General features: G+C 29.4%; 1 protein-coding gene across 1 annotated transcript in view; it reads right to left on the reverse strand.

The window, feature by feature from the left end:
* The window catches only part of LOC129971538 (uncharacterized), a 330,900-nt gene that overhangs the window by 280,039 nt on the left and 24,945 nt on the right, over positions 1-25,916 (reverse strand). The window contains exon 2 of the mRNA XM_056085406.1: positions 13,549-13,848. Within this exon, the coding sequence (XP_055941381.1) occupies positions 13,549-13,796 (248 nt within the window). The 5' untranslated portion in view covers positions 13,797-13,848. The remainder of the gene's footprint in view (positions 1-13,548; positions 13,849-25,916) is intronic.

Here is a 25,916-nt window from a genome sequence, read left to right on the forward strand (position 1 = left end):
ATGAAAATAATATATAATGAATGCTACAAACTTACAATTTACTATGGATTAAGAGAATATAGTTCAGAAAGGATTTCTACAATTTACCTAAAAGCCGACTATAAAATTCTTAAAATGCTAATCTTCCTACTTCCATAAAAAGTCCTACTTCCACTTCAAATATCACAGTGTCTAAAAGAATACTTTCAATCGTAAAATGGGTGAAATTTTAGATCTGATCATAAATCACAGAACATTTAATGCTTTTGAATAAATCCATTTTGCTAAAAGCATTCAATACTAAATATCACATGTATTACTCAAAGCGTAATTTCGAGTGTTCCAGTACGAAAATGTATCAATCTACTTTATTAGTACCTACTATGTACTAGTAAGGAAATGTAATAATAATGTAATAAAATGTAAAAATAACGCTATTATTTAACACTTTTGATATAAAATAAAAACGTGTTAAAATATTCAGCAAGAAATAAGTTTTTAAGACATTAAAAACAAATGCTTTTGTCTATTAAGTTAATTAAATAAATTTGTTTAGTTCTATTTATAAGCATTTTTTTCATACAAATAAGATATTAAAATAATTATCAAAATCTAAAGCTGAATATTAATGTTGAGAACTGTAACAAGCAAAAAACAGATTTATCAGAAACTCCAAAAGAATTCAAGCACCAAATAGTGATTTAGTAACAAATGAATATTGATATCGATAAACTAATACATGCCATTAAAGAAAGTAACGGTGTAAAATTACATTCTTACTGATAAATCTATAATATTATTCATTTATTAATAAATATAACTAATATTATTTATTAACATAATTAAATTTCAATGAGGAAACAAGTTTGAAATTATTGTTGCTTCAAATTTTTCTACATTAGATCCAAAAAAATTATAAATATTAATAAAATTAATTAAAAAATAAAAAATATATTAATAAAAATAATTAATAAGAAATAAATAAATAATAATTAAAAGTATTTAATATTTGATCCAATTAATAAATGAGGAAATATCTTTTTACTTTAATTTCAAAATCATTTGAGATATACTCAATTACTAATTTCTGTATTAAGATAAAATAATAATATTTAAATTTTGAAAACGAATAAAATTTTATTTCTTTTATATTTCTGCAAATAAATTTACTTTTAACATATATAAATGTTATGTATCACCATTTTATGGCAATTGTTCTTCAATTAATGTAACAATTAAGAAAAAAAAATAATTAAGTCATCAAAATTATTCAGAAAAATATAGCATCAGAAGTAAGCTGTTAACACTATAACAACACAAATAAAAGTTTGAGAAAACAAATAAAATCTTATTAAAGTACTATCTTTCACAAGTTACATCATCTTACAAGCGGATACAGATTTAATTTCATTTTCTTGAAGCTGAAAAATAAAATAAAAACCCTCACCACAAGACGAGAATAAACACATAAAAATAAAACTGAACAGAAAACTGTTCGCATCTCGACGTCTTCAAAGCAATCTCTGATCTAATAACCATAAACCTTTTACTCAACTTCTACATTTCATCGCATTTCTTACCCTAAACAAACACCGTCACCGCGTTTATATATATATCGAATAAATCCACCGATTCAAAACAGAGCTGAAAGACCCATTTCATATACTGAGAACGCCAAAGGCAGACAGACGCTCGAGCAAGACAAGAAGAAAATCATTCCCACAACGCGGTGTCTGAGAAGTAATGAAAAATCTTCCCCTTGTTTGATCTTCGCCGCCGAGCAAGCAGAAGGGGTGGTCCAAGAAGTCTGTTTAACAGTCACTTCAGTTCCTCTGCCACCCTGAGTCAATAAGACAGCAGAAAGGATCTCATTGTCCGTGGATTGTCCTTGTTCGTCGGGGGTTTTGTCGGTGGAACTGCGGAGGTGTAAACCGGAAAAAGACACTCTCCTGAACGCGATGTCTTGTGTTCCTCCTCAGGAGCTCCTTGGGATGGTAGCAGGAGATAGATTGGATGGATCGGGGAGTTGTCAGACTGGGAGGATGTGGTGGGATTCTTCTGGTAGGTTGTTCTCGAACTGGAAAGTGGGTGAAATCAAGTGGAAGGGAAGATAAAAAGAGGTTGGTAGTTAGAATAATCGATCTGTAGGATCCCAGGTAGAAAATTTCTCAGTGGGTAGATTCAGTTTTTAGATTCGAATAATTTGCATAAAGCTAATATTAAATTTCAAGGTATTGCAGAGGGTGTTAAAGTGACATGGAACCTTTGGATTATTGACTTGATATTTCTAAAATACGTGGAAGAGATTTCTATTTTTAACTTCAACCCTTCTTTGCAGAGGAGAGAGCAGAGTTAGTCGACGTTTATGTTGTTGTCAATGTGATGCCTGTTTTTTTTTTTTTTTTTAATTGGTGTAAAAGGCACTCGGGTTTCTTTTTTCGATAACTTTAATTGTTTCCTTGTTCTAAATATTGTGTACGTTTTTTAACTTTTAATTAAAACTATTTAAAATATTATATCTTATTTTTAATCGGCTTTGAGTATCACATTCAAATCCACTTTAATTCTAATTTTCAGTGGGTACTCAACCATTAGATATTATGTACCTGATCCTAAATCTAATAAACCTATGTTTGATATATATATTTAAAAAAAAACAAATGAAAATAAATATTCATTCTAGATTATTGTATCTGAACGTACTATCTGAATATGCTACATTAGTAATAAAAGTGGCACGCCTTTAAATAGTAGGCATCCAATAATTACGGTGAAAATTATTTATTATAAGAAACTCATTATCTAGCTTTAACTCACATGTAAAAATTAAATTGGTATTCGGTGTGAATCACAGTTAATTAAAATTTGTTGTACTGCGCTTCCATTTCTGAGTCGCTATTTAGCTGAGTCACAAAAATAACTGAATTATTATATTAGGAAAAGATATGTTTTTAAAATCATTCATTTTCATTCCTTTCTATCATTCATTTTGAAAGTTATTTTTGCCGTTCGTTTCCGCTTATCCTGGTGAATGCTGCGGAAACTAGTAATAAAATTTCGGCTTCGGAGCCAGAGGGTTCTCTGTTCGAAACCCTATTCTATCGAATAATAGAAGTGCAAACGGATGCAGTGAACATTCTTCCGATCCATCCGATCTAAATGCCTCCCGTTAATAAGGCGAAGAAGTTTGAAGAGGGGAGGATTCAGGTGCACGTCGTCATTATCATTTGACCATTTAAAATTTTAAATATTTCCCAGAAAAAATTTAGTGTCGCTAAATTATAGAAGAAACCTGTAACTAAATTAAAATTAAATGCCATGTTCACAATAGGTGGGTATACATATTGTGGCATACGTGGTCATGTGCACAACTAGGCATTTGTAGGATGTGTGGGTTTAGTGAATATTAAATGAATCGCTAGTTGGAATATGGTTGACAAATGACTCCTGTTGATATGTCGATGAATTTTGAAGAGGAAGTGCCGGTTTAGGTGACTGTCGTCATTGTCATTTGACCACAGTTCTAAATGTTATATCTGTCTCAAAATAATCTTATTATCACTTCAAAATAGAAAATAATTGAAACTAAATTTAAATTAAATGCAATGTCCATATGTGGGTATACATATTGTGGCATATGTGGTCATATACACAATTGGGCTTTTGTACGCATATGTGGGTTTAGTAAATATTAAATGAATCGTAAATTGGAAAATGCAGTTGGCATGGCTTCCGTTGGTATGGCGAGGAATTTTGAAAAGGGGGCGCCAGTACAGGTGGATGTCGTCATTGTCATTTGGCCACAGTTCTAAATAACATATCTGTCCCAAAATAATTTTAGCATCTCTTCGAAATAGAACAGAACTGTAACTAAATTAAAATTAAACTCAATGTTCTGAAATGATGCTACCTAGATTAGATGTTCTTTTGAACACCATTTCTATACTCTTCTAGTTTGTTCTGGAAAAAATTGCTTTAATTATATACACCTAGTAATTATAAATAGATTGGCTTATTTTTAGGTAAAGCAATAAATAGTTTGACAAAATACTCAATGAATGCATCAGTAGATTCAATGTTCCCACCATAAGTCGTCATTATCTGTTAAACTAAATCGAGATTTATTCTTCCAAAAGTTGCTAAGTCCCAGTAGTAAATTAAAACATTCTTCCTATCCGATTCTACCATGAAATACCATTAATCACGTACATCGCACTTGTTATTTCGTTTCCAAAATCCGACTTGGCCATTTCGAGTGGTTTCCGCATCCTCTCGTAATAAATAGAAAATCGAAAATGGTATCATTTCGGCGATAAGAGCTGCGAATCTCCAAAATAGAAACAATGGTGAATGTAACGGATACGTCATTCAGAGTGAATGCAATGATTGGTGGAGAGTCAGAGCTGTCGCTAACGGCTGATATTTGTATCCTATAAAAGAATTTCGTTAATGCATGGATCTGAAGGATCGTTGAAAGCTCAAATGGATAATTTTCTGTATCCAAGATACTTCAGGTTTCTTATTGAATTATCGTCAAACATTTTTTTCAAGTGTTTTTCAGGATGTGGCCTCGTTTTTGTGGAATCGCCGGTGTGTTTTATTTTGAAATTTTAGTCATGTTTATTTACATAAATAAATAAATCAAGTTTTGAATAAAGAAAACGTATTGCAAAGTAAGCGACAAACGTCAGTTGAAAGAGGATGAATTAAAATATACGAGAACAGGTGATTCAAAAATAATAAAAGTTAACATCCGACAAATTTATAGTATGTTTTTTACTTTGAGACAAAATTATCTTCGATATATTGTCACGTAGGTACTCTAGTGTGGAACTCAATGACACACACAAGAAGTAGAGCTAAACCATTTTATTAACTGAACTCAGAACACAGTGACTGACAGATCTTCTGCTTTTATACTAACAGGGAAAGTTCCAGAATACTTTTCTGGAGACAGTAAGAAAAGTCCTGAACACTTGTCTGGTAAACAAAAGAAATGTACAAAATCTTCTGGAACATAAAATAAAGGGATTAAATATTTACACAGACTGTGAATCGCATTGTCTCTAGCGGGATTCGAACTTATGATCTCTTGATAATGAGATCAATGCTATGACCATTCAGCCATGGAGAGTCGACTGCCTCGTTTCAATGCGGCAATATTTTGATAAATAAAACATATCGAGGTCTTTGAACAAATTTTTCATTGAAGTTAAACCGAATTTATTTTGGATTCAACTTAAAATCACTATTCATTTTTATTTCCTCGTCTCTAACTTAGATTAAAGCGTACTATTAAAAAATTTCGACCTCGAGAGTTTGAATAATCTCCACAATTTAGGCATGCTGAGTCCAAATAAAAATATTTTTGGAAATGTATATTGTCAGTCTACAAACGAAATAACACAACTATATGAATGATACTTAATATGTGATTTTTACACCAAATATATAAACTTTTACCACATTTTAGATGAAATACGTCTACATAAAGTGCTTGTCTATATGTCCTTATATACAGGAATCTATGTCTCCTAAATACAGAAGGACAGGATTTTCATTTTTCACATCACGAATTCTTGAGTGTTCTTGCATTTGGCTTGATATGACTGATGTGAGCTGTCTTCAGACAACAGATGAGATATCTGTTTCCTAACCAATCCAGCAACCACAAAATCCAACAATTTGTGACGTCAAAAATCAGTTTTGTGATCCGTGTTTATGATATATTGAATGAACATATAAACTGAAAAATATAACTGGTTAGCTTGCATATCGTTACGCAATTAAGCGTCAAATCACTAAACGCATTCAAATAAATCAAAAATGCAATTATAAGTCAAATTTTGGAGCAAATCTGCAAAGAAGTTGATTGTCCGTCTGCCTGTATGTTCATGCATACGTGAATGTAATAACAAAATAACATTTTGAGCTACATGAATAAAAAATATTGATACATGATCTTTTAACTAAAATTGTAGATTTCTTACCAAATATTGGACTTAGTTAGCAAAGAAAAGATATATAAAAAACCTAAGAATTTAACAATGTCAGAAGATAATCACAGACTGAATACTCCGCCCCACCCGAAGGCACACGGAAAATCTTGAATTACCGGACTGCCGCGACAGCAACTCTGGCGGGAACTGTGGTTGAGTCCTAAGGGCCATCACCGGCCACGGTACAACCCTTCCCTAAGGAAGTAATGTCAGGAGTTAAAACAAAATTATGCACAGGAAAATAGGAGGAAGTTCTTTCTCTAGTTGCCCCTCACACCTACTTTAGTCATATTTAAATGGTTAGCAATTTTTTTTAGATTAATTCAAAACATTGACAACCAAACTTTTTTATATAGTATAAAAACGCATGACTCCATCTTTAATTTATTTCGCTTATGTCAGTTCATGCACTATTCCCTTTCCGGTGTGACAATAAACTTTCAAGACACAATATCTCAAAAGTTAGTATTTCAGTTGCTTTAAGTCAGTTCATACGAGCTTCTCTTTTCAATGGGACAATAAACTTTTAAGATGCAATATCTCAAAAGTTAGCATTTCAATAGCTTTAAGACAGTTCATGCAAGCTTCCCTTTTCAGTGTGACAAACTTTCAAGACACAGTATTTCAAAAGTTAGTATTGTAATTGCTTTAAATCAGTTCATGCACGCTTCCCTTTTCAGTATGACAAAAAACTTTTAAGAGACAATATCACAAAAGTAAGTATTTCAATTCGCTTTTGTCTAAGCCATAGTTAGAATGAAGAATGCAATTTTTTAAAAATATTTATTACATCTTGTCATGATTCAAGAATTCATTTGGAGTATTATTTATCTCACTATTAAGACCAGTGCTTTCACAGTTATGCCCCTCCCCCTAGTGATCAACATCCCCAACTCCACGCCATTCCTTTTCGCACCAAATTCCTCCTCAGCTACATCCCCAAATGGCTGGAACATCCATCAAAGGGGCAGCCCGGTTGTTTCCGATTCCATCAAAAACGACGTGTCATCCACGTTGGTCTTTTCCGTCATCAACCTCTAATAATGATATTCATTCTCCCGCGGTGGCATTGGAATTCCTCCATTTGCCAGGACGTAATGAATCATTGCTTCGCAAATTTCGGCCGTATGGGGTAGCGATCGTTAGCAGGCATGGCGATACGGGAAGGTCAATGCTTGGTAAATAGATGGTGGGTGCTGAGGCGAGAATGTGTGAATGGGATTCCTCTGGAGAGGTGGTTGGCAAATTATTTGCTATTCGGGTTTAATTATGTTTGGTTTTCTTGGTTCCGCAGATGATGTGGTTTTTGCTTTTATAGAATGTTTAGTAAATGGGGAAGTATTTTAAATATCCAAGTTTAAATTGTGTCTAATAAATTTTTGGAACTTTCTGCTAATTAATATATTGCAGCATCAAAAGGTTGTACGAAATTGTTTTTTTTCTTTTCAATGGGCCTTTTTTCTGTATATTCATTTTAGAAATATTTTAACAAAGTTATGGTTTCTATCATCCGATTTCTATCATTTTCATTTCAGTTAATTTTATTTATTTATTTTCAGTAACAAATTATGTCAGCTGAAATTATTAGCAAATTCATGTTGATCACCGATTTCATGGGTGTCTGGAAACTATCAGAAATATTCTCTCTCCTTTTACCCTTATACATTCTTTCAATATTTGCGCAAGATTCGCTTCCAGTTCAAAAATTCGAATGGGATTTTTCCTTATACTGTAGCTCATTTCCAACTAACAATCCAGGCAGCTGCTTGTGGCCGCTTGGGTGAAAAAAAGCTGCAGATAGATCAGTTTTTTATATATATCTATATATTTGTATTTGCTTAGTTGCCAAAACGAAAGTCAAAAATACAAGCCGCCAAGTTAATACAAAAATACAAATTCACTGAATTATATAATGAACTGTACAATAATATCACTGTCAATTATAATTTATCAGATTTCATGGCTGTACCGTAATTTCCTTTTATTTCTAACAATATTAATAAAATATAAATACTTATACATATGTTTCTGCAAATTATCAGAAATATTCTCCCTCTTCTTATACGCCTACGCATTGTTTCCATTTTTGCATAAGATTCTTTGTAGTGTTGAGAGATTCGAATGAACTTTTTCCTTATTCTGTAGCTCATCTCCGACTAACAATTCCAGGAAGCTGCCTGTGTCCGCTTGGCTTAAAAAAGCCGCAGGTAGATCAATTTTTAAAAAATATTATTTGCTTAGTTGCCAAAACGAAAGTGTAAAATACAAACTGCCTGGTTAGTAAAAAATACAATTTAACTGAATTATATTATGAATTGTACAATAATACCCCTGTTATTTACAATTTATTCGATTTCTTGGCTGTTCCGTAATTTTTATTTATTTATAATAATAATTATAAACACTTAGCCTTTGTTTAAATACAATTGAGTACAAACATGGATGCAACACTTAAGAGTATCATCGTAAATTAATAAATAAAGATAGATAGATACATTTTATAAAATATTGTGTTCATGAAAATAGCAAAAATTAATGTAAAATAAATCATTGGTATTCTGTTGCGTTAAAAAATATGAAAGAATGTGTACTAAACTGGACATATTTTTAAAAAACAAGGCTTCATTAGATATACTGAATATTAAAAAAAAAATGTCATTAGCTTAGTTGCCAAAACGAAAGTGAAAAATACAAGCTGTCTAATTAGTAAAAGCTACAAATTCATCGAATTTTCAGATATTGTGAATTGTACAATTACATCACTGTCAAGTATAATTTATCAGATTCCTTGGTTGTGCCTTTATTTCCATTTCTTTACAATAATATTTATAAATACCAAGCACTTGTTTTGCTATAATTGAGTACAAACATAGATGTAATACTTATGAGGTCATTATAAATTAATAAACACATGAAAATACATACATTTTTTTTAAAATATTGCATGGATGAAAATAGCAAAAATCAGTCTAAAATAATTAGCATTCTGTTACATTAAAAATATGTTGAAATGAGTGACTAAATTCGACATTTTATTTAAAAAATGAGGCTCCATGATGCGTACTGCTTAGGATCACAAAATGAAAGCATTTTCCCAACATCCAATTGGGTCGAAAATTAGATACAAATTCACAATACATTTCATGCAAATTTGGTACATTTTCATGTCAAGACCAGATATCAAATTTCCTTTATCTAACTTGTTTATTAACTAACTATCTCTGACATTGCTGTTGTGCCACCAGGGTCACATGAATAAACAGAGAATCTATTCTTTCAAGGATTTTATTTGCAATCATTGGTTCTGGTTTATTGCAATCACATATATGTGGATATAAATAGACAGTAAATTGGGAGACGGATTTTATAGAAAACTAAAATTCTAGAATTAAAACCATAAATCTAGTTCCATAAATCAGCTACGTTCCATGTTTAAGATATGGTATCTGTATGAAATAAGGTATACAGAAAATATATAGACTTCTTATTTACATATTTCTTTTAACATTCGGTAGAAATTCACATTCTTGGTGTAAAAGCCACCGACTATATTTGAGTCATCTAACTTGTTGCTTTTGAGTTAGCGTGTCCACTGTCAGATTGAAAGAAAAAGCTTCAAAAAAAATGAATGAAAGAAGAAAAGAATGAAAAAGAAAAGAAGCAATTTGGGTCTCATGTGAAGGTTAAATTGTTCAAATCCATCAAAATATCGATGTCTAACTTCTCAGCGATAATAATATGTCCTTTGTTATGGATCGCATACTATACAGTAAAAATAACTCGAATATTTCTATTTTCTCACGCCAAAAGGGTGATCACAGAGACCTTGACCCTAAACTCTGCCTCCACAATAGTAAAAAGACTACTTTGTAACAACAATCATATCCCTCTTATGACGACTCCGGCGGAAAGTTTTCACTTTTCCGCTAACGTTTGTCGGACACTCGAAACTTATCTCAACGCCGAGTCGGTTTTGATTATTGCAGTCAAAACAAACAGATAGGCGACTGGCGGAACAAATTCACAGCCTCAGAAATGCTATCGTAGATGACGGATCTATGAATTCGGCGATATCAACGCGTCATCGACAGTTTATTTTGAAAAGGGCGTCGGTTAGTCAACAACAGAGAGCGCTTGGCAAAAGATAAATGGGCTTTTAACGATAAATGAACTCATTTCATTCACAGAATTCTTGGAAAGTAAGGCTAATAAATGCGAATTTGTGACTTAAAAGGTTGAGAGGATCGTTGACCGTTCTTAAAGAGGGATATAATGAGATTTTATGGGGTTAAGATGTGAAATTCTTAGAAAGATGTTTAACCCGTTTCCCACGAATAAATTTTAATACGCTCAAATATTTATTGGACGTAATTATAGGGAATTAATTGAAGAGGATTAATATCTTTCCTATGCGGGTTTGAAAAATATTAACTTCACCCCCATCGTAAATAATATGTGTAATATTAAATTTATTTGAAAGGACGTGGCTGAAATAGCCGGATTTTCTAACCCTAGATCCGGGTCACTGGGCAAGGAGAGAAATGGAGATAAACTTCCCACCCCCAAAAGGGCAAACAACTTAAGAAGTGAAAAAATCAGAAATAGTAAAAAAGTCAGTAAAATAAAAAATTTTAAAAAATAATAGAATTCAAAAAAGCATTAAGAGCTATAAATGAAATATTAACTTTTTTTTCCTTCTTTAAGGTGATACATTCAAAATAGTCGTATTTATATAACTAAATTATTAGCACAATAAAGATGGAAATCATTCTTTAGTGTTTAACTTTTAGATGTTTAATTTCTGTTCACTGCATTTTAATAATTATTTATTTATTTATAGATAAGTAGGAAATACGACAAATAGGGACATGAACTGCCCCAGACAAAAACCGCCATAAATATATTTTTCTTTTCTGGAACTTTCTTTTTTAGTTTGGGAGAGAATCGAAAATCGGAACTTTCTTTTTAGTTTGGGATAAAATCGGAAATTAAGACGATGGTTTTTTTAATCCAAGATGTAAGATTAATTTAATGAGTGTAGCGATCATTCACGCTCCAAAACTGGCTTTTTATTTGCCAACATAAATTTTTCGCTAGTAAATAAAATTTAAAACACTCTTTAAAATTTTAAAATATCTTAATGAGACACTCAAAATATATAGATAAACCCGATTAATTTTGAATGTTAATTAAATAAATTTAACTACATTTAAGAAATAGATTTAATATGTACTTATTGCGTAAAAGATTGTAATCCCCAGATATTGTTCGTAGTTCAGTGTCTTCGTATATTAATATTTTTCTTTATATTCATGGATATAAATAATATATTAAATACTATTGTTTTATTGATACTATTTTTTTTTGGGGGGGGGGATATTAGAGTGCTTTTAATAACCGTTCGATGTACTATACCGTTGTTAACATAGAAAACATTTAAAATTATTAATAATATACGTATTAACATAATTTTCATACATTTTCTTATATTACAGACATCAAGTACCAAATTTCCGAATTACATCTTAACCCCCAAATCTAAATAATTTTCGAAAGATGTATCAAGAAAAAAATATCACAGGCAAAATTCAAGCAATTCTTTTGAAAAACTTCCGATTATTAATTTTTTTTTTAATCTAAGATTTTTTTTTCAATTTGTTTAAAATTATTTATCAAAATTTTCTAAAAGACTACTACTCAAACAATTAATATATAAACAAAAAAGGAAGAACAAATTTTGAAGCAAGACAGCTAATCAGAATGCTCAAAATATTTTCATCAATCTATCTTCCTAGAAAATATCATGTTTCAGGTTTATTTTATTTTTTTACACATGCTGAAAATTACAGTTTTCTTGGTTTAGTTTGCAACAGGAGTTAACTTAATTTTTTAATTTGAAATGTAGTTAAGGTGGTGGCAACCCGTTGATAAAAGCTAGTTTTTTCCCATTCACTCGTAATGTGTTCGTACAGGTTAAATTTCATTTTTTATTTTGTGCGAAATAAATTGTTGAAAAATATGGTAAAAATATTTAAAAAAAAAAAATTATTAAAAATACAAATTTAATTTATAGGTTAAAACTTTAGTGTCTTTGAAAAGATAATTTTTTTGAACTTCAGTATGATCAACTAATTTTTCACAAGTACTGATAACATGCTCATGTGGGTTTTTTTTAAATTTTATTTTATAAAAAACAAATTATTGAAAAATATATTTAAAATATTTTTTTTAATTTATTAAAGACAGAAATAAATTTATATGCTAAAGAAATGCAATATTAAAAGATAAATGTTTTAAATTTTAAGTTGATGTAAAAATCATTTTTGCGTTGCTCTATTTTAAAATAATCGAGGGAGAAATGGCAACATTTTGCATTTTGTTTAATTTTTTTATTACTTACAATTCATATTCAAATTTCAAATATATATATATATATATATATATATATATATATATATATATATATATATATATATATATATATATATATATATATATATATATATATATATATATATATATATATATATATATATATATATGTAACATTATTTTGTTGATTAAATAATGTCATGATTCGAATCCTGTCGACTAAATAATATGTAACATTATTTTGGCTGAAGCAGAGTGCAGGTTTGAAGACATAGATGAGACGTTCTATGTTACGTTTAATTCTCTTTAATATCCATCTCGGGAAAGCAATTTATTTACAAGCAGACGCAGCGCGGCACAAAAGCAGAAGTAAAGAAAGAAGTAAAAAGGACGAAACAAATGATCACTACTCTTACATAAGATGGGATTTCCGGCCACGCACCGCCAATTCAATACACGTGGTGACCTTTGACACCTTTTCAAGGACACCGAAGTGATCACTTTCATTTGATACGTAGTACTGATGGCGCATTATTTTTACAAAGGAATTAATTAAACCGAAAGTGGAATCGGATCACTAAATAAGAGAATATTTTAGAATGAAGTTACGATGGGCTAAATTAAGATAAAGTTTTGGAAATTAATTTGGATTAAATTAAGAGTTTAAAATATATATATATTATTGCTCCGAGATATGCATTCCAAACATCCAAAGTATATATGAACCAAGTTTGGTGACCCTAGGTCAAACTTTCAAGCTTGTAAAACATCATCATAAACACACACACATTCAACTTTAATATAACTTATTTTTATTCAAGATTTCTGACTCAGAGAGGATAAATCTTTTCTTTTTTACGTCTTTTCTCTTCATGTATCCTCATGTCGACTTTGAAGACATGAAAATAACCAATATATATATACATATATTTAATCTTTGAACTGCAAATCAATCCCAACACTTACTCATACTAAGAACCCGATATCTCTACCTTTCCTTTCTTATGCTATTTTATTCTACTGAATAGATTGTTTATTTTTATTGCTATCTATTTTTCTTTTCTTTACAATTTTAATCTAATTCATCTTAAATATCTTCTTATCATTAATAAAATATGACATTTGAATTTTATTCCATGTATTTCTACAGGTATTTTTAAATTACCAAAATCACAAAAAAGATATTCAAAAATCCTACCTCGCCACATCGCCGCCAGGTGGCGTCCTTCCCCTCGGCATGGGCGTTGGTATCCTCCTATATCCATAGAGCTTATCTCCTTCGAGGTTCGTTCGTAGATGTGCGCCGTTTCGATCACCATGGTGACGGCTCGCGTCGTAGCATCTTTCCGGGTCAAAGGTGAATTTCGGAATACGGGATGCGACATTCTTCGACTGACCACCGTCCTTCCGCCCCCGCAGAACACTGGGCACGGAACGTAGCCCCATGGAATTCTTTGTTTGAGTTTGCTCTTAGACGAAGCATCCAAGCTGTCCAGCCCTGCGAAGAGGAAGAAAATGGGGTGGATATTTATTAGATTTTGGAGAGCTTTGTACACAGAAAGGACCGTGTCAGAGTTCGATATAAAGATCAATTTTTCTGCGGTCTTGAGGTTTAACTATAACCATTGACAATTTCAGTTCATGGATCAGTGAAGAATATGTGATGCATATTTATGGTATAATGGTCCTGAATATAATCCTAATACATCTCTACTACTAATAAAAATGTGTGCGTGTATGTGCGTATACGTGCGTGCGGGCGAGTTGGCGTTCTATGACCTTAGATCATACCTTTTTATCATTAGCATTTTAGATCATACCTTATTTTTTATCATTCAATTACATTTTATTTAACTGAAAAAAAAATAATAATAAGTGAATTTTTGGGTTTTTCCCGACAACTTCAAAAAATATTGCAATACAAAAGTAATTTTTACATCATTTTGAAATTCCAAAATATATTTTTCAATTATAAAAACTTTGCGTGTAGGGTTTTTTTCCCTCCCCTTAGTTTGATTGGTTTATAAAATAAAGTAAGCGTATTTTACAGCAATGCATTTCAGACTGAAATAAGACTGAAATTACTTTCACTGATGCGATTAATATTCATTAGTTCATTACTTCCTATTTAATTAATTTCATTAGTTTATTAAATTAATCTAATTAATTCCTAGATTATTAATTAATTAATCCAATTAATTACATATGAATACATTACAATAATTCATTAATTCAAATTAATTTTCTTTTTTTTTATGTCCAAAATTTGATATATTTTCCCATACGGAGTAGATTTCAGTGTTTAATAATTATTAAAGCAGGCGTTTAATAATTATTTTTTAAGTATTGTTTTACTAACAATTAAGGTTTCACTTCAGAATCAAGTAACTATGAACAATTTTTAAAATTCGCCTGCTTTTAAACACCGCTGCTCAAACTTATATTTCAGCTGAATAAATAAAAATATAAACAGTAAAATTCAAAAGTATATAACAATAATAATATGTATTCTTACAAATCCAGTTTTATTAGAGAAAAGAGCAGGATTATTTTGAAATGTGCAACTTATACAAATTTGTTTACTTTGCTTATTTTTAAAAGTAAACGTTACTTGTAACTTATACAAAACACATTTTAAAAATAACTTTATTTAGTGGGAAAAACTTTCGCCAAATCTTTATACCTTGTTATAAACAATAGATAAAGACCCAGTATAAAATATATCTGTAAGAATACTTAAAACAATCTGAATTTTATTAAGAAAATGAAAAATATTGTTATGAAATATACCAAGGAATATTTTTGGAAATTATTGGAATTAAACAAAAAAAAAAAGTATATGACTACTAAATTCACATCAAAGAAAACAAATTTTTGTATTTCCAACCGGCGTAAAATCGTTTTATATATATATATATATATATATTCAGCAGTTATCAAAGAAAAACATCAAAATTTCGTTTCGACTTTTTGATTAATTAAAATTTTTAATTCGAGACAAACATAGTGCAGAAAATAGAATGGCGTAAGGCTTCTATAACATGAGTTACATTATTAACAGAATTTCAAGTTGAACAATATTTTGCTAAAAACGTTATTAAGGGATTTCATAAATTATTTGATTGAAAATGTTAGCCAGTCATCTGATGGACAAAACCTGCTAGCACTTATTAAAATTTTTAAAAAAATAATTCTGCGATGTTGCTTTGCTTATCAATAAAATGTTTTATCTAGTTTTAGTAAATGGTTATAAGGCAGCGTTACAACTTCTTGCACATATTGCGAAACATTGTTGCAAATGTCCCTGTGAATTTTCGTAGATGAAAAATTATATTTCATTTTTTTCAAAATATTTATGATATTTAAGAATTTTAATATTCTATTTTCTATGCTGTTCTATGTTTAATACAGAATAAGAACGTTTTTAATCCTACTCCATAACGTTAGCAAATTTAATATTAAATATGTCCTTTGGTGATCGATTTTCTTCCTGAAAAATATCTATCACATTTTTTTCCCCTCTTACTTACAAACTTTCTACTCATCGCTCAAATTTTTTTCCCTCTTACTTAGATATATTTAATCCCTATTTTTTCCCTACTATTTTTTAGTATTTTTACTCGCGCATTTGGGAAATTCTAGAGGGGACAAAAACTCTCTAACAAAAAAAAAAGCATTTTCCCCATCCTTGTCATTTAAGAATTTCACACTTAGAAGATATGGTATCTATGATACCGGTAGTAAGCTATAGAGTGTATTTGATAAAGAAAATGGGAAAAGAAATGTTAAAAAAAAATCACAGCTTGTCCATCTAAATCGCATTATGAAAAATGTTAAAAATTCAATTTCAATGATAAAATACATCGCTTAGGTAAATTTATTTTCAAAGAAAATGATAGACTAAATAGTTTGTGCTGTCTTCCTGTGCAAATAATCAACAGTTCAAACATAATCATTTTCGCGTACATGCAACATAAGCGAAAATTGTTACAACAGTTATCAAGTAACAGTTATCAAATCAAGTAACGTTCTAATGTATACTGTTGCCAACTGCCTACAGCCAGGTCCAGTTAAGTTTATTTCAAAACCTGAGTGTCTCGGTTTCGCATGTTGATAACCATAGACAATAAATCATGTATGAAAGAAAAAAGTTGGCATTACTATTGGCGTGTAAATTATATCGTTTTATATAAATATGTAATGATATTTTAAAATCTTAATTTAGCCCATATCAAAGTCATTCTAAAATATTCTCTTATTTCCTGATCCGATTCAACGGTTTTTACTTAATTATTTCAAGAGAAGCTTTGTAAAATTGCTAAATCGGCTAAACGGCGACACATTCACACGCTCCGCATGAAAAGCTAGAAATATGTCCAATAAGCACATTCTTTTTAAAAGATCCCTGTGTTTCCCTTGCTTGTAATTGACATGCGTCTGAAATCCCTATCAGAATCTCAACAATATATTAGTACTGTAAAAAAATATTTTCCCTATCAACATCTCATGTTATATAAGACGAGGAATAATTTATTTCTCACTTCTTCCCCACTTCTGCTTTTGCGCCGCGCAGAGAACGGACGTGTTTTGATCGCGCCTTCTTGTAAATCTATTATGCCTTCCCAGGATGGATTAAAACAAATTTAAAAATGCAAAAAGTCTCTTAACTGACTGTCGCACCTGCATTCTGCTTCACATAAAATAATGCTTATATATATATATATATATATATATATATATATATATATATATATATATATAATTTGAATACGATGGATGATGAAGTTCAGTGTTACCTGAAGAGATAGTTTCTATTGTCGAGTTTCCTTTAAAGGAGTGATTTATCTAATTGATAAAAAATTACTTTTCCCTTCTCATCTGTTATCAATTAAGGTATTAAAGTTTGATGTTGTATTTGAAAATTAAATTAGGTAAAAGCTAGATTTTTGGGAAATGCTGTATGTTGCCAAAAGTCTACATGCAACTTTTTTCAAAATAAATGTACCATATTATTACCTGATTTTTTTTTTTTTTTTTTTTTTTTTTGCGTGATTTATGACTGTTTTCCTATAATAAACATTTTATTTTTTTTAAATTCAAAACAAATAATCATGAATTTGAGGGTTAAAAACAAATTTTGATGCATACCGTTTTGATATTGGATGCTGTTAAAAATATATAGCTTTTATTCTTATAGATTTTTTTAAAGACATGTAATAAAATAAAGCTATTCAAAAATACAGTAAGTTGCAAAATTTGTCAAGTACTTCTTTTTGATGGGTTTTACTAGGAAGATTGGATCATTGCTTTTATTAATATAACTATTTATTAAAGCATATATAGACAAACTTTTTAAGTATATTCCATTATAAAATGCAAAACATTTATTTAAATGCCCTTCTTTAAAAGGAACAGACTGAATTATAAAAATACGCGAATCACAATTTGCAATCAACGATGAATTAAAATGTTGTATTTGAAATGTCATAATTAAAATGTTGTATTTGAGATTTTATATTTCGATTTTAATTCCATAAATTATAATGGTTTTCCAAATAATAATGCATTAAAATGTTGTATCTGAGAGATATTTTTGATTCAATTGTATAATTTATTACGAATTTGAATCACTAACCAACAATGTATTAAAATGTTGTATTTGAAATTTTATATTTCTAGTTTCATTACATATTATGTTATTACGAATATATATCCCCAGTCAGCATTGTATTAAAACATTGTATTTGCATATTTTTTTTCTATTTTAATTACATAATTTATGATTAAGAAATTGTTTCTTTAATCAGCTATGTATTTAAACGCTGTATTTGTACAATTTATCTATTTTAATTACATAATTCATTAGTAAAAATTTTTTTCTTTAATCAACAATGCATTAAAATGCCTTGTTCAAAATTGATAATTTCTAATTTAATTAAATTATTAGAAATCTGTATTTATTAGATAAACTGAAAATCATTATCTTTATTCAATACCTTTTCCAAAAAATTCGAAATGTTATGCGTAATGTTTTTCAACACTCCAACAATTTTTAATAGACGTGCGTAAATAACAACCCAATGTCTACACAAAAACTTGTAAAACTGTTAACGTAATTTTTATCTTACGTAAACAACAGCAGTAAACCTAATTCAGACCACCGAGTCTATGTCATCAACACACTAATACCCATTCCACCAAGCAGCCGATATTGAGACGTATGTGTCAACGCGATCAGCTATCAGCCAGGGACTAAATGTCAACAACTCAACAAGGTTGCCGGAAAGACATCTACACCAAAGTTCCAGAACTTTCGCACCCAAAAAGTTAAGAGCTTTGCGCATTATTTACTTGTTGAAAAGCTTTTCTACTAAACTCCCCAAACCCAAGCATCCTGAAGTTCTGCGTTCTGAATTTTTTTTTTCCATGGCCACCCACTGCCATCTGAAGAGGTTCGGCCTTATTCCCCCAATTGTATTGTAAACATTCGGCCCCGTTGAAAGACGCAACCAGCCGTGGCCCCCTCTTGTCGGGCCCCACACTTGAAGGGTTCTTTTCACAGAAAAGAAGGGTAATCTACCAAACTCCCCTGCGTCCTCAGAACGCTAGGAAAAAAGAATCAAAAGATAGAACATACTTAAAATGATGGGGGTCCAACCCGCGAAGTGAATGGAATTACGATGGAGATAGAATTATACGGCGTGTTCAAGGAATTTTGGGTCGTTAAAGAAAAGAGTAACTGAAAAGTGAATAAAGTTTAATAGTGAGCAAATTATAGGATGAGGGATTCCTCGCACATCGTGCTGGTTCTTCCGCCTTTGGAAGATTAGGGTTCTGGTTCTGGGCCATAGAAGATCCTTGGGTGCGATAATAGAAGATCTATGACTCATCTGGTCATTAGGGATTAATTCAAGGGTTTGGGTTGCTTATTTTTTTCTTTTGTGGTATTTAAAGGCGTATTTCTCAAAGAGAAATTCCCAATGGCACCTTGATGCCATTGAGAATAGTCGGGAAAAAATGAAATAATATTCGCTCACGAAATTTAGTTTAGATTATTTTTTAAAAACTAGTTTTACGGTGGCACAAATAACATTTCGGATAAACTATTAAAAGTGGAAGACAGATAATCATTAAAATAATGCACATTAAATAATAAGAATATAAAATAAACAATCACTGATTTTTCTATTGAAAGAACATTTTTGCTGAAAATACTCTTGGAATTATTGTAGACTTTCGGTCGCAAAAGAGAAATAATTAATTAATTGAATTCATTCTTAATAAGTCAATAAGAGTTAATTCAGGGGTTTGGTTTGCTTATCTTTTCTTCGGTAATACTTAAAGACGCATTTCTCCAATAGAAATTCTAAATGACACCTTGATTTGTAGAGGGGAAAAATGAGAAAATATTAAACGAAATTTAGTTTAGATATTTTTTTCAAAGTCATCTTTACGGTAACAAAAATAATATTTCGAACAAATTATTAAAAGTCGGTGATAGACAGTAATTGAAATAATACACATAAAATAGTAAGAATATAAGATAAACAATAAATTATTTTCAATTAAAAGAATATTTTTACTGAAAATACGCTTGTAATTGTTGTAGGTTTCTGAGGTACAAAAGAAAAAGAAGCGATTAATTAATTTAATTGATTCTTCATGTGTCATTTATTCATTAAGAATTAATTCAAAGGTTTGGTTTGCTTATTTTTTCTTCTGTGGTATTTAAAAGCGTATTTCTCAAAGCAGAAATTCTCAATGCCTCCTTGATGCCAATTTGTAGAGTGGAAAATATGAGATAACATTCACTTACGAAATTTAGTTTTACGGTAGCACAAATAATATTTCGAACAAATAGCACAAATAATATTTCGGACAAACTGTTAAAAGTAGAAGGCAGTCATTAAAATATTGCACATAAAATAATAAGAATGTGAAATAAATAGTCAATGGTTTTCAAATAAAAGAACATATTTACTGAAAGTACACTTGGAATTACTGCAGTTTTTGAGGCAAAAGGGAAAGAAATAATTAATTAATTGAATTAATTCTTATTACCTCATTTAGTCATTAAGAATTAATTTAAAGGTTTGGTTTGTTTATTTTTTTCTTCTGTGGTATTGAAAGGCAGGACGAAATTCTCAAGGAAATTTTGTTGCCAGTTTAACCATGAAAAAGAGAACTGGAAGTAATATTTACCCCCGCAGTTTAATTTAGAATTTTAAAAATCATTTTTATGTAGCAAGAATATTTCGAACAAAATATTAAAAGGGGAAGGTAAACAATTATTGATATTAAAACAATGGACGCAAAATAGTAAAACTTTAAGATAAACAGTTAATGATTTTAAATAAAAGAACTTTTTAACTGAAGATACGCTTGAAATTATTGCAGATTTTTGGCTACCAAAGAGGAAGTCGCTGACTCATTTGGTCATTAAAAGCTTCATTTTTTTAAAATTTATTTATTTATTTCTGAAGCAAAGCTGGGAGACAATAAAATCTTTAGGTGTGATAATAGAAGGTCAATAACTCATTACAATCAATTTTAGTTTAACGCTGCTTTATTGCATGGTTTTTAAATATGTTTCGTACAGCTTAATTCCTAAAGCCTTTTTGATTTCAGTTTCTGGTTAAATGCCGAAATCGGATTAAATATGTTAGAATAAATAGAATTTAATTTCGATTATTCCGTAATTTCGCGTTAATAAAGTATTATTAGTAAAATAGTAACAAATAATTATAAACAATCAAAAGAACAATAAATAGAAGAAAAAAAACTATGCGCTCTTTTTTTTTGGGGGGGGGGAGGCTGCTTCACTTTTTTTTTATTTATCTAAGTTAGAAATTTGTGTCTGAGTTTCTTCTCAATCTCTGCTATACTTGCTTTCTATAATTCTGAGCAGTTATGAATTCCCAATGACAATATAATAATGTTTTCAGAACTCAACCCTGAGTTAACAAAATCCATTAAAAAATCACTTGGTAGTGCATTTTTAGAAAATTGATTGCAAGATTTCATTATTATTATAATAACGAATTGTGAAATATTATAAAAACTAAACATCAAAAAGCAATAGAAGTTACAAAAAAGGTTTTAAAAATCGCTTTCATTAGTATTTTCAAAAGTACAAAATAAATTTTTAACAAACTTTTTTAGGTCAATTAGGAAGCAATAAATTGAAAATAATGTAATAATATAGAAATAACCAATCACTAAAGGAAATTCTTTAAGAATTCATCAAAAATAAAACTATATTATACATATTATTAAATTTCTAATTTATTAAAAATATTTATATCATTGTTTCAACCAATTTTTACTTTGAACTTTTCGAATATAAAACATTTTATCTTTTTTTTTTTTAGCATACTAATAAAAACATGATTAATTTTAAATTTTGTAGTTGTTGCGAGTTGTCAAATAAATGAGAATGAAAAGGTTATTATTTGAAGCGTTCTTTTTCATAGGAACAAAGAAACGGATAACGTTTCATATATAAATATAAAAATTGTAATGAAATTAAGCATGTAATATGTGCTCTCAACTTGGAAAAATATATTAAGGGTAAAAAAATAATAATAATAACAATAGTGATATTTACACATTAAAAAAAAATTTCAATGGAAAAATTTCTTTTTAATACATTGTTAGTAATGAAGCTCCTACCGTATTTTCTATTTATATTCCATTTTACGATTTGTTTAAAAATAATTTTCTATGTTGTTTGCTTTTGATTTACAATTTTTAAAAAAATGTCATAATGATAAATTTATTTAGATTAATAGCTTCAAGCTATTTAATTCATATAATACATTGAATTATCAGCGTAAATTGTAATAAAAGAATGGGCACAAATTTTTAAAAATCTAGATTAACATGGATAATTTAATACACGTATATATATACACTCAAATATCAGCATATTTTTACTTCAGTATTAAATTTCTTTCATTCTTAAGTATTTAATTATGATAGCATTTTAATTGACTTTTATTTTGAAATTATGTTTATATTTTTAAAATTATATACATACATATATTTTGTAAATACATTATTTAAGGGGAAAATTTTCAACTATTAAAAACTTTTAGTTGACTTAATGCATTGACGATAGAATTTCGTAACTGATTTTTTTTTTTTCGCTCATTTTCCAAAATTTCAGTTTCGAAATTTCGCATCATGATTACAATAAAAGTAATTTGGACATCATAGTGTATTGTCACCAATATAATGTTCATGATGACGATACACCATTTTAAGTTTTTTTTTCAAAATTTATTTACAGTTTAATTAATTTGATTACCTATTGATTTCAAAAACAACTAATCCTGATAAAAGAATTTTAAAAATAAAATGTACAGTCTTATTCACACTTAAAATTTATTTTATTATTTAACGATTTATTAAACTTTAAAATTTATTAAACTTAAAATTTATCAGCATGATAAATTTTAAATTTAATTAATCTTCTTGGAATATTTGTAAAAATATTATTTTTATTGATCTCCAATCGTTGGAGCAGCTTTTTTTTAATCACGCATCTGTTCTTAAAGTGCCAATGAGGCTAAAAAAAATGTACTTCAAATTTATTTCTTTAAAATTCTTGCAATACGTAATCATAATTATTAAAAAAAATTATTTTTTCATTGCAATTTCTATTCATTAAAAATTTACCATTTATAAAGCTATTCGAGTGCGAAATGAATTCATTTAACAATTCGTTTTAAACTCAAAATTTTAGTTTTGTCCCCAAACGTATAAAAACAATAGAACGAAGTATTTTAAGAGACTTTTGAAAGATAATTCTGTTTTTCAGATTTAAGAAGAAAAAATGAGATTCCTTATATGATGCTATACTATGCACTGAATTTCAAAAAATAAAGCTTTCAAAAACCCAAACGATTTTAAAGAGTATGCATTCCAGACTGATAATACCTCTATCTCCGTTGGCACACTAAAGTTCAAACGGAAACAGCGATTTTCAGCTCTTTATCATACAATTCCATCGTGCAAAAGATTCCCGCAGTATTCAGAAGGATTATCTCCACCTTCCAAGCACGAAAAAAAGAATGCGAATAAGTAAAACAATAAAAGGGGAGATTCACCAAAGACCTCATCGAATACGTACGACAACACATTTTAATGCTATGGAACGGAGTCATGTTCCATTGTTCTAGTAAATAGTTCAACTAGCTGTTGTTACGAGTTCAAATATATTTGAAATTCTATGGAACTTATCAGTTGTTGAAAAGAATAGAATCATTTTGTTTTATACCAAAATTGCTTTTTAAAAAGGCTTTTTTTTATGTATTCTTTCTTGAACCCTGTTGATCATTTGGCTTCGTGACATGGAAATCGTGATTAAGAACCTGTTTTTATGTGTTTTGTGAGAAAAAAAAGCATTGTGAGTATTGTAGATATGCAATAAAGTATGATAAGTTTGTTATTGAATTTTTATTACATGTTAATATGAAATGAAATGTTTTTGTCAGGAACTACAAGAACATTTTCTGAAATTAAGAATTTTATTGTATCATAAATATTCACAGTACTGACAATACAATTTGTTATTACTATGATTTTCCAGTAACTGTGGTATCATCTAAGATCAAATCTCTTTTTTACATCTAGATCAATTTTCTTCGATGTTTTGTAATTTACTTGTAATTCAAGGGATCGATCTTTTGTAATATATAATTTTTTTTCTCCTATATAAATCAATTTCGATGGCATTTTTCCCAAAACCAGAAAGATGCGAAATTCTGAAATTCATGAAATGCTTATTTCATAAACTATTTCTATGAAGCCTCATTTAAAAATGTGATAAGAACATTATTTATTTAATTTTAAAATTTGTAACAATTTTTTAATTCTTTTTTTTATCCTATTTTCGGTAATAATTTAATTATGTCCATAACAAACAATTTTAGTTTGAAATGTCATATTTTTGAAATATAGATTTCTTTGATCAACAATAATTCCGTTATTTAATTCTTAGAACTCCTATTTCTGTAAACATGTCTGATTATATTTTTACTGAAGGCAACTACTTTTTAAAAAATTTTTAAGTTTTAAAATAGTTTGGAAATTAATTTAGTGAAATAAAAATTCCGTAAGATGTAATGGAATGTTAAAAGCTTACTTCATTTTGTATAAGTTACACTTCATTTAACTTTAGAATTTTGAAAATTCGCCGGTGAATCTCTTCTCGTCTCTTAATAGTGTCAAAATCAAACAAAGACATCTGTTTGAAAGACATACAAACAAACTTTCATTCTCATATAATTAGATAAATTTTTACATCATTTTTGAATATTGCTCAGAAATGTTGTAAAAAATGAATCAAAATATTTAATTATTTTAAACTGAACAGATATAATTGCTGAATATTAAAAGTTTGCTTCATTTTAAATAATTACATATGAATTCACTACGAATTTACTCGGATTTACTACAATATGAAATTAATCAGAATATTTAGTTGTATTAATTTACACTGACAGCAATGAACAAAAATAAGATTGACGGTTTCCTCTTCTTTAAAATCAACAATGTTAAGATTTCAACTCTCATTGTATTATTTTTAATTTATATATTTAAATTCCTCTCATTTCATTAAATAACATTTTTTTAAAAAATCGAGTCAATATATTTTTACGGTTTAAAAAATAAAATCACTTAGAAAGTGATGGCCTACTTATACATTTGTGAAGACTTCAGACTTTATTTATAGCTTCAAATACAGAAGGAAAGGCGAAGACATTTAATAACTAATGTCTTCCCGCGCTCGCCAACAAAAGGCTCTCTGCAAGCTCAAGATAAGGCACTATTAGCCAGGCTTTCTTCTCTACTCAGCTTGCCTGCGTCTCTATAAAATATGCTAACGCTATAAATAAACAGACGTCGTCCTACGGCATCCATTCTTCCCATTCCCCTGCAAGCACGGACACCTGCTCCTAAAAAAACTAAACAAACATTTAAAAAATACCCATTTATAATACCGCCATCACAAGCACCTCGCACCGTTAGAATTAATAGCACAAAATGTTTTTACAACGACGGAAAGCGAAAACGAAGCAATAGTAATAATAATGAGAGGCCTTTTTTTTCTGCCTTAAACAAAAAAGAGCCACAAAGAGGGTAGGATGAAGGTAAAAAAGTTGAGAAAAATCAACTCAATTACCCTGCCCAGTTGATTATCGTTATAAAAGGGGGCCAAACACAGGGAGGTGAAGTCCTCACTCCGCGGCATTTATTCATTCCCCCACCTATTACTCAAGAGTTTTTTTTTTTTTTTTTTGTGACTTTGAGGTAGGAGTTATTATTTAAGTATGTGTTGTCTGGGAAGTCTATTTGTGCTGAACAAAAGGCGAGTTTTCCCATAGGTATCGTTTTTTCAACTAGTGTTTTGTTTAACCTCCTCTATTCAATTCGTTCCCACTACTTATTCACCGAAGCGAAGATCCTTAAGTTTTTCAATCAATCGTCAGATATTGTGTCTTATATAAAGTATAAGCTAAGAAAAAATATTGCAATGGTCAAAAAAATTCGATTTTGAAA

Source organism: Argiope bruennichi, chromosome 6 (assembly GCF_947563725.1).
Source record: "Argiope bruennichi chromosome 6, qqArgBrue1.1, whole genome shotgun sequence".
NCBI lineage: Eukaryota > Metazoa > Arthropoda > Arachnida > Araneae > Araneidae > Argiope > Argiope bruennichi.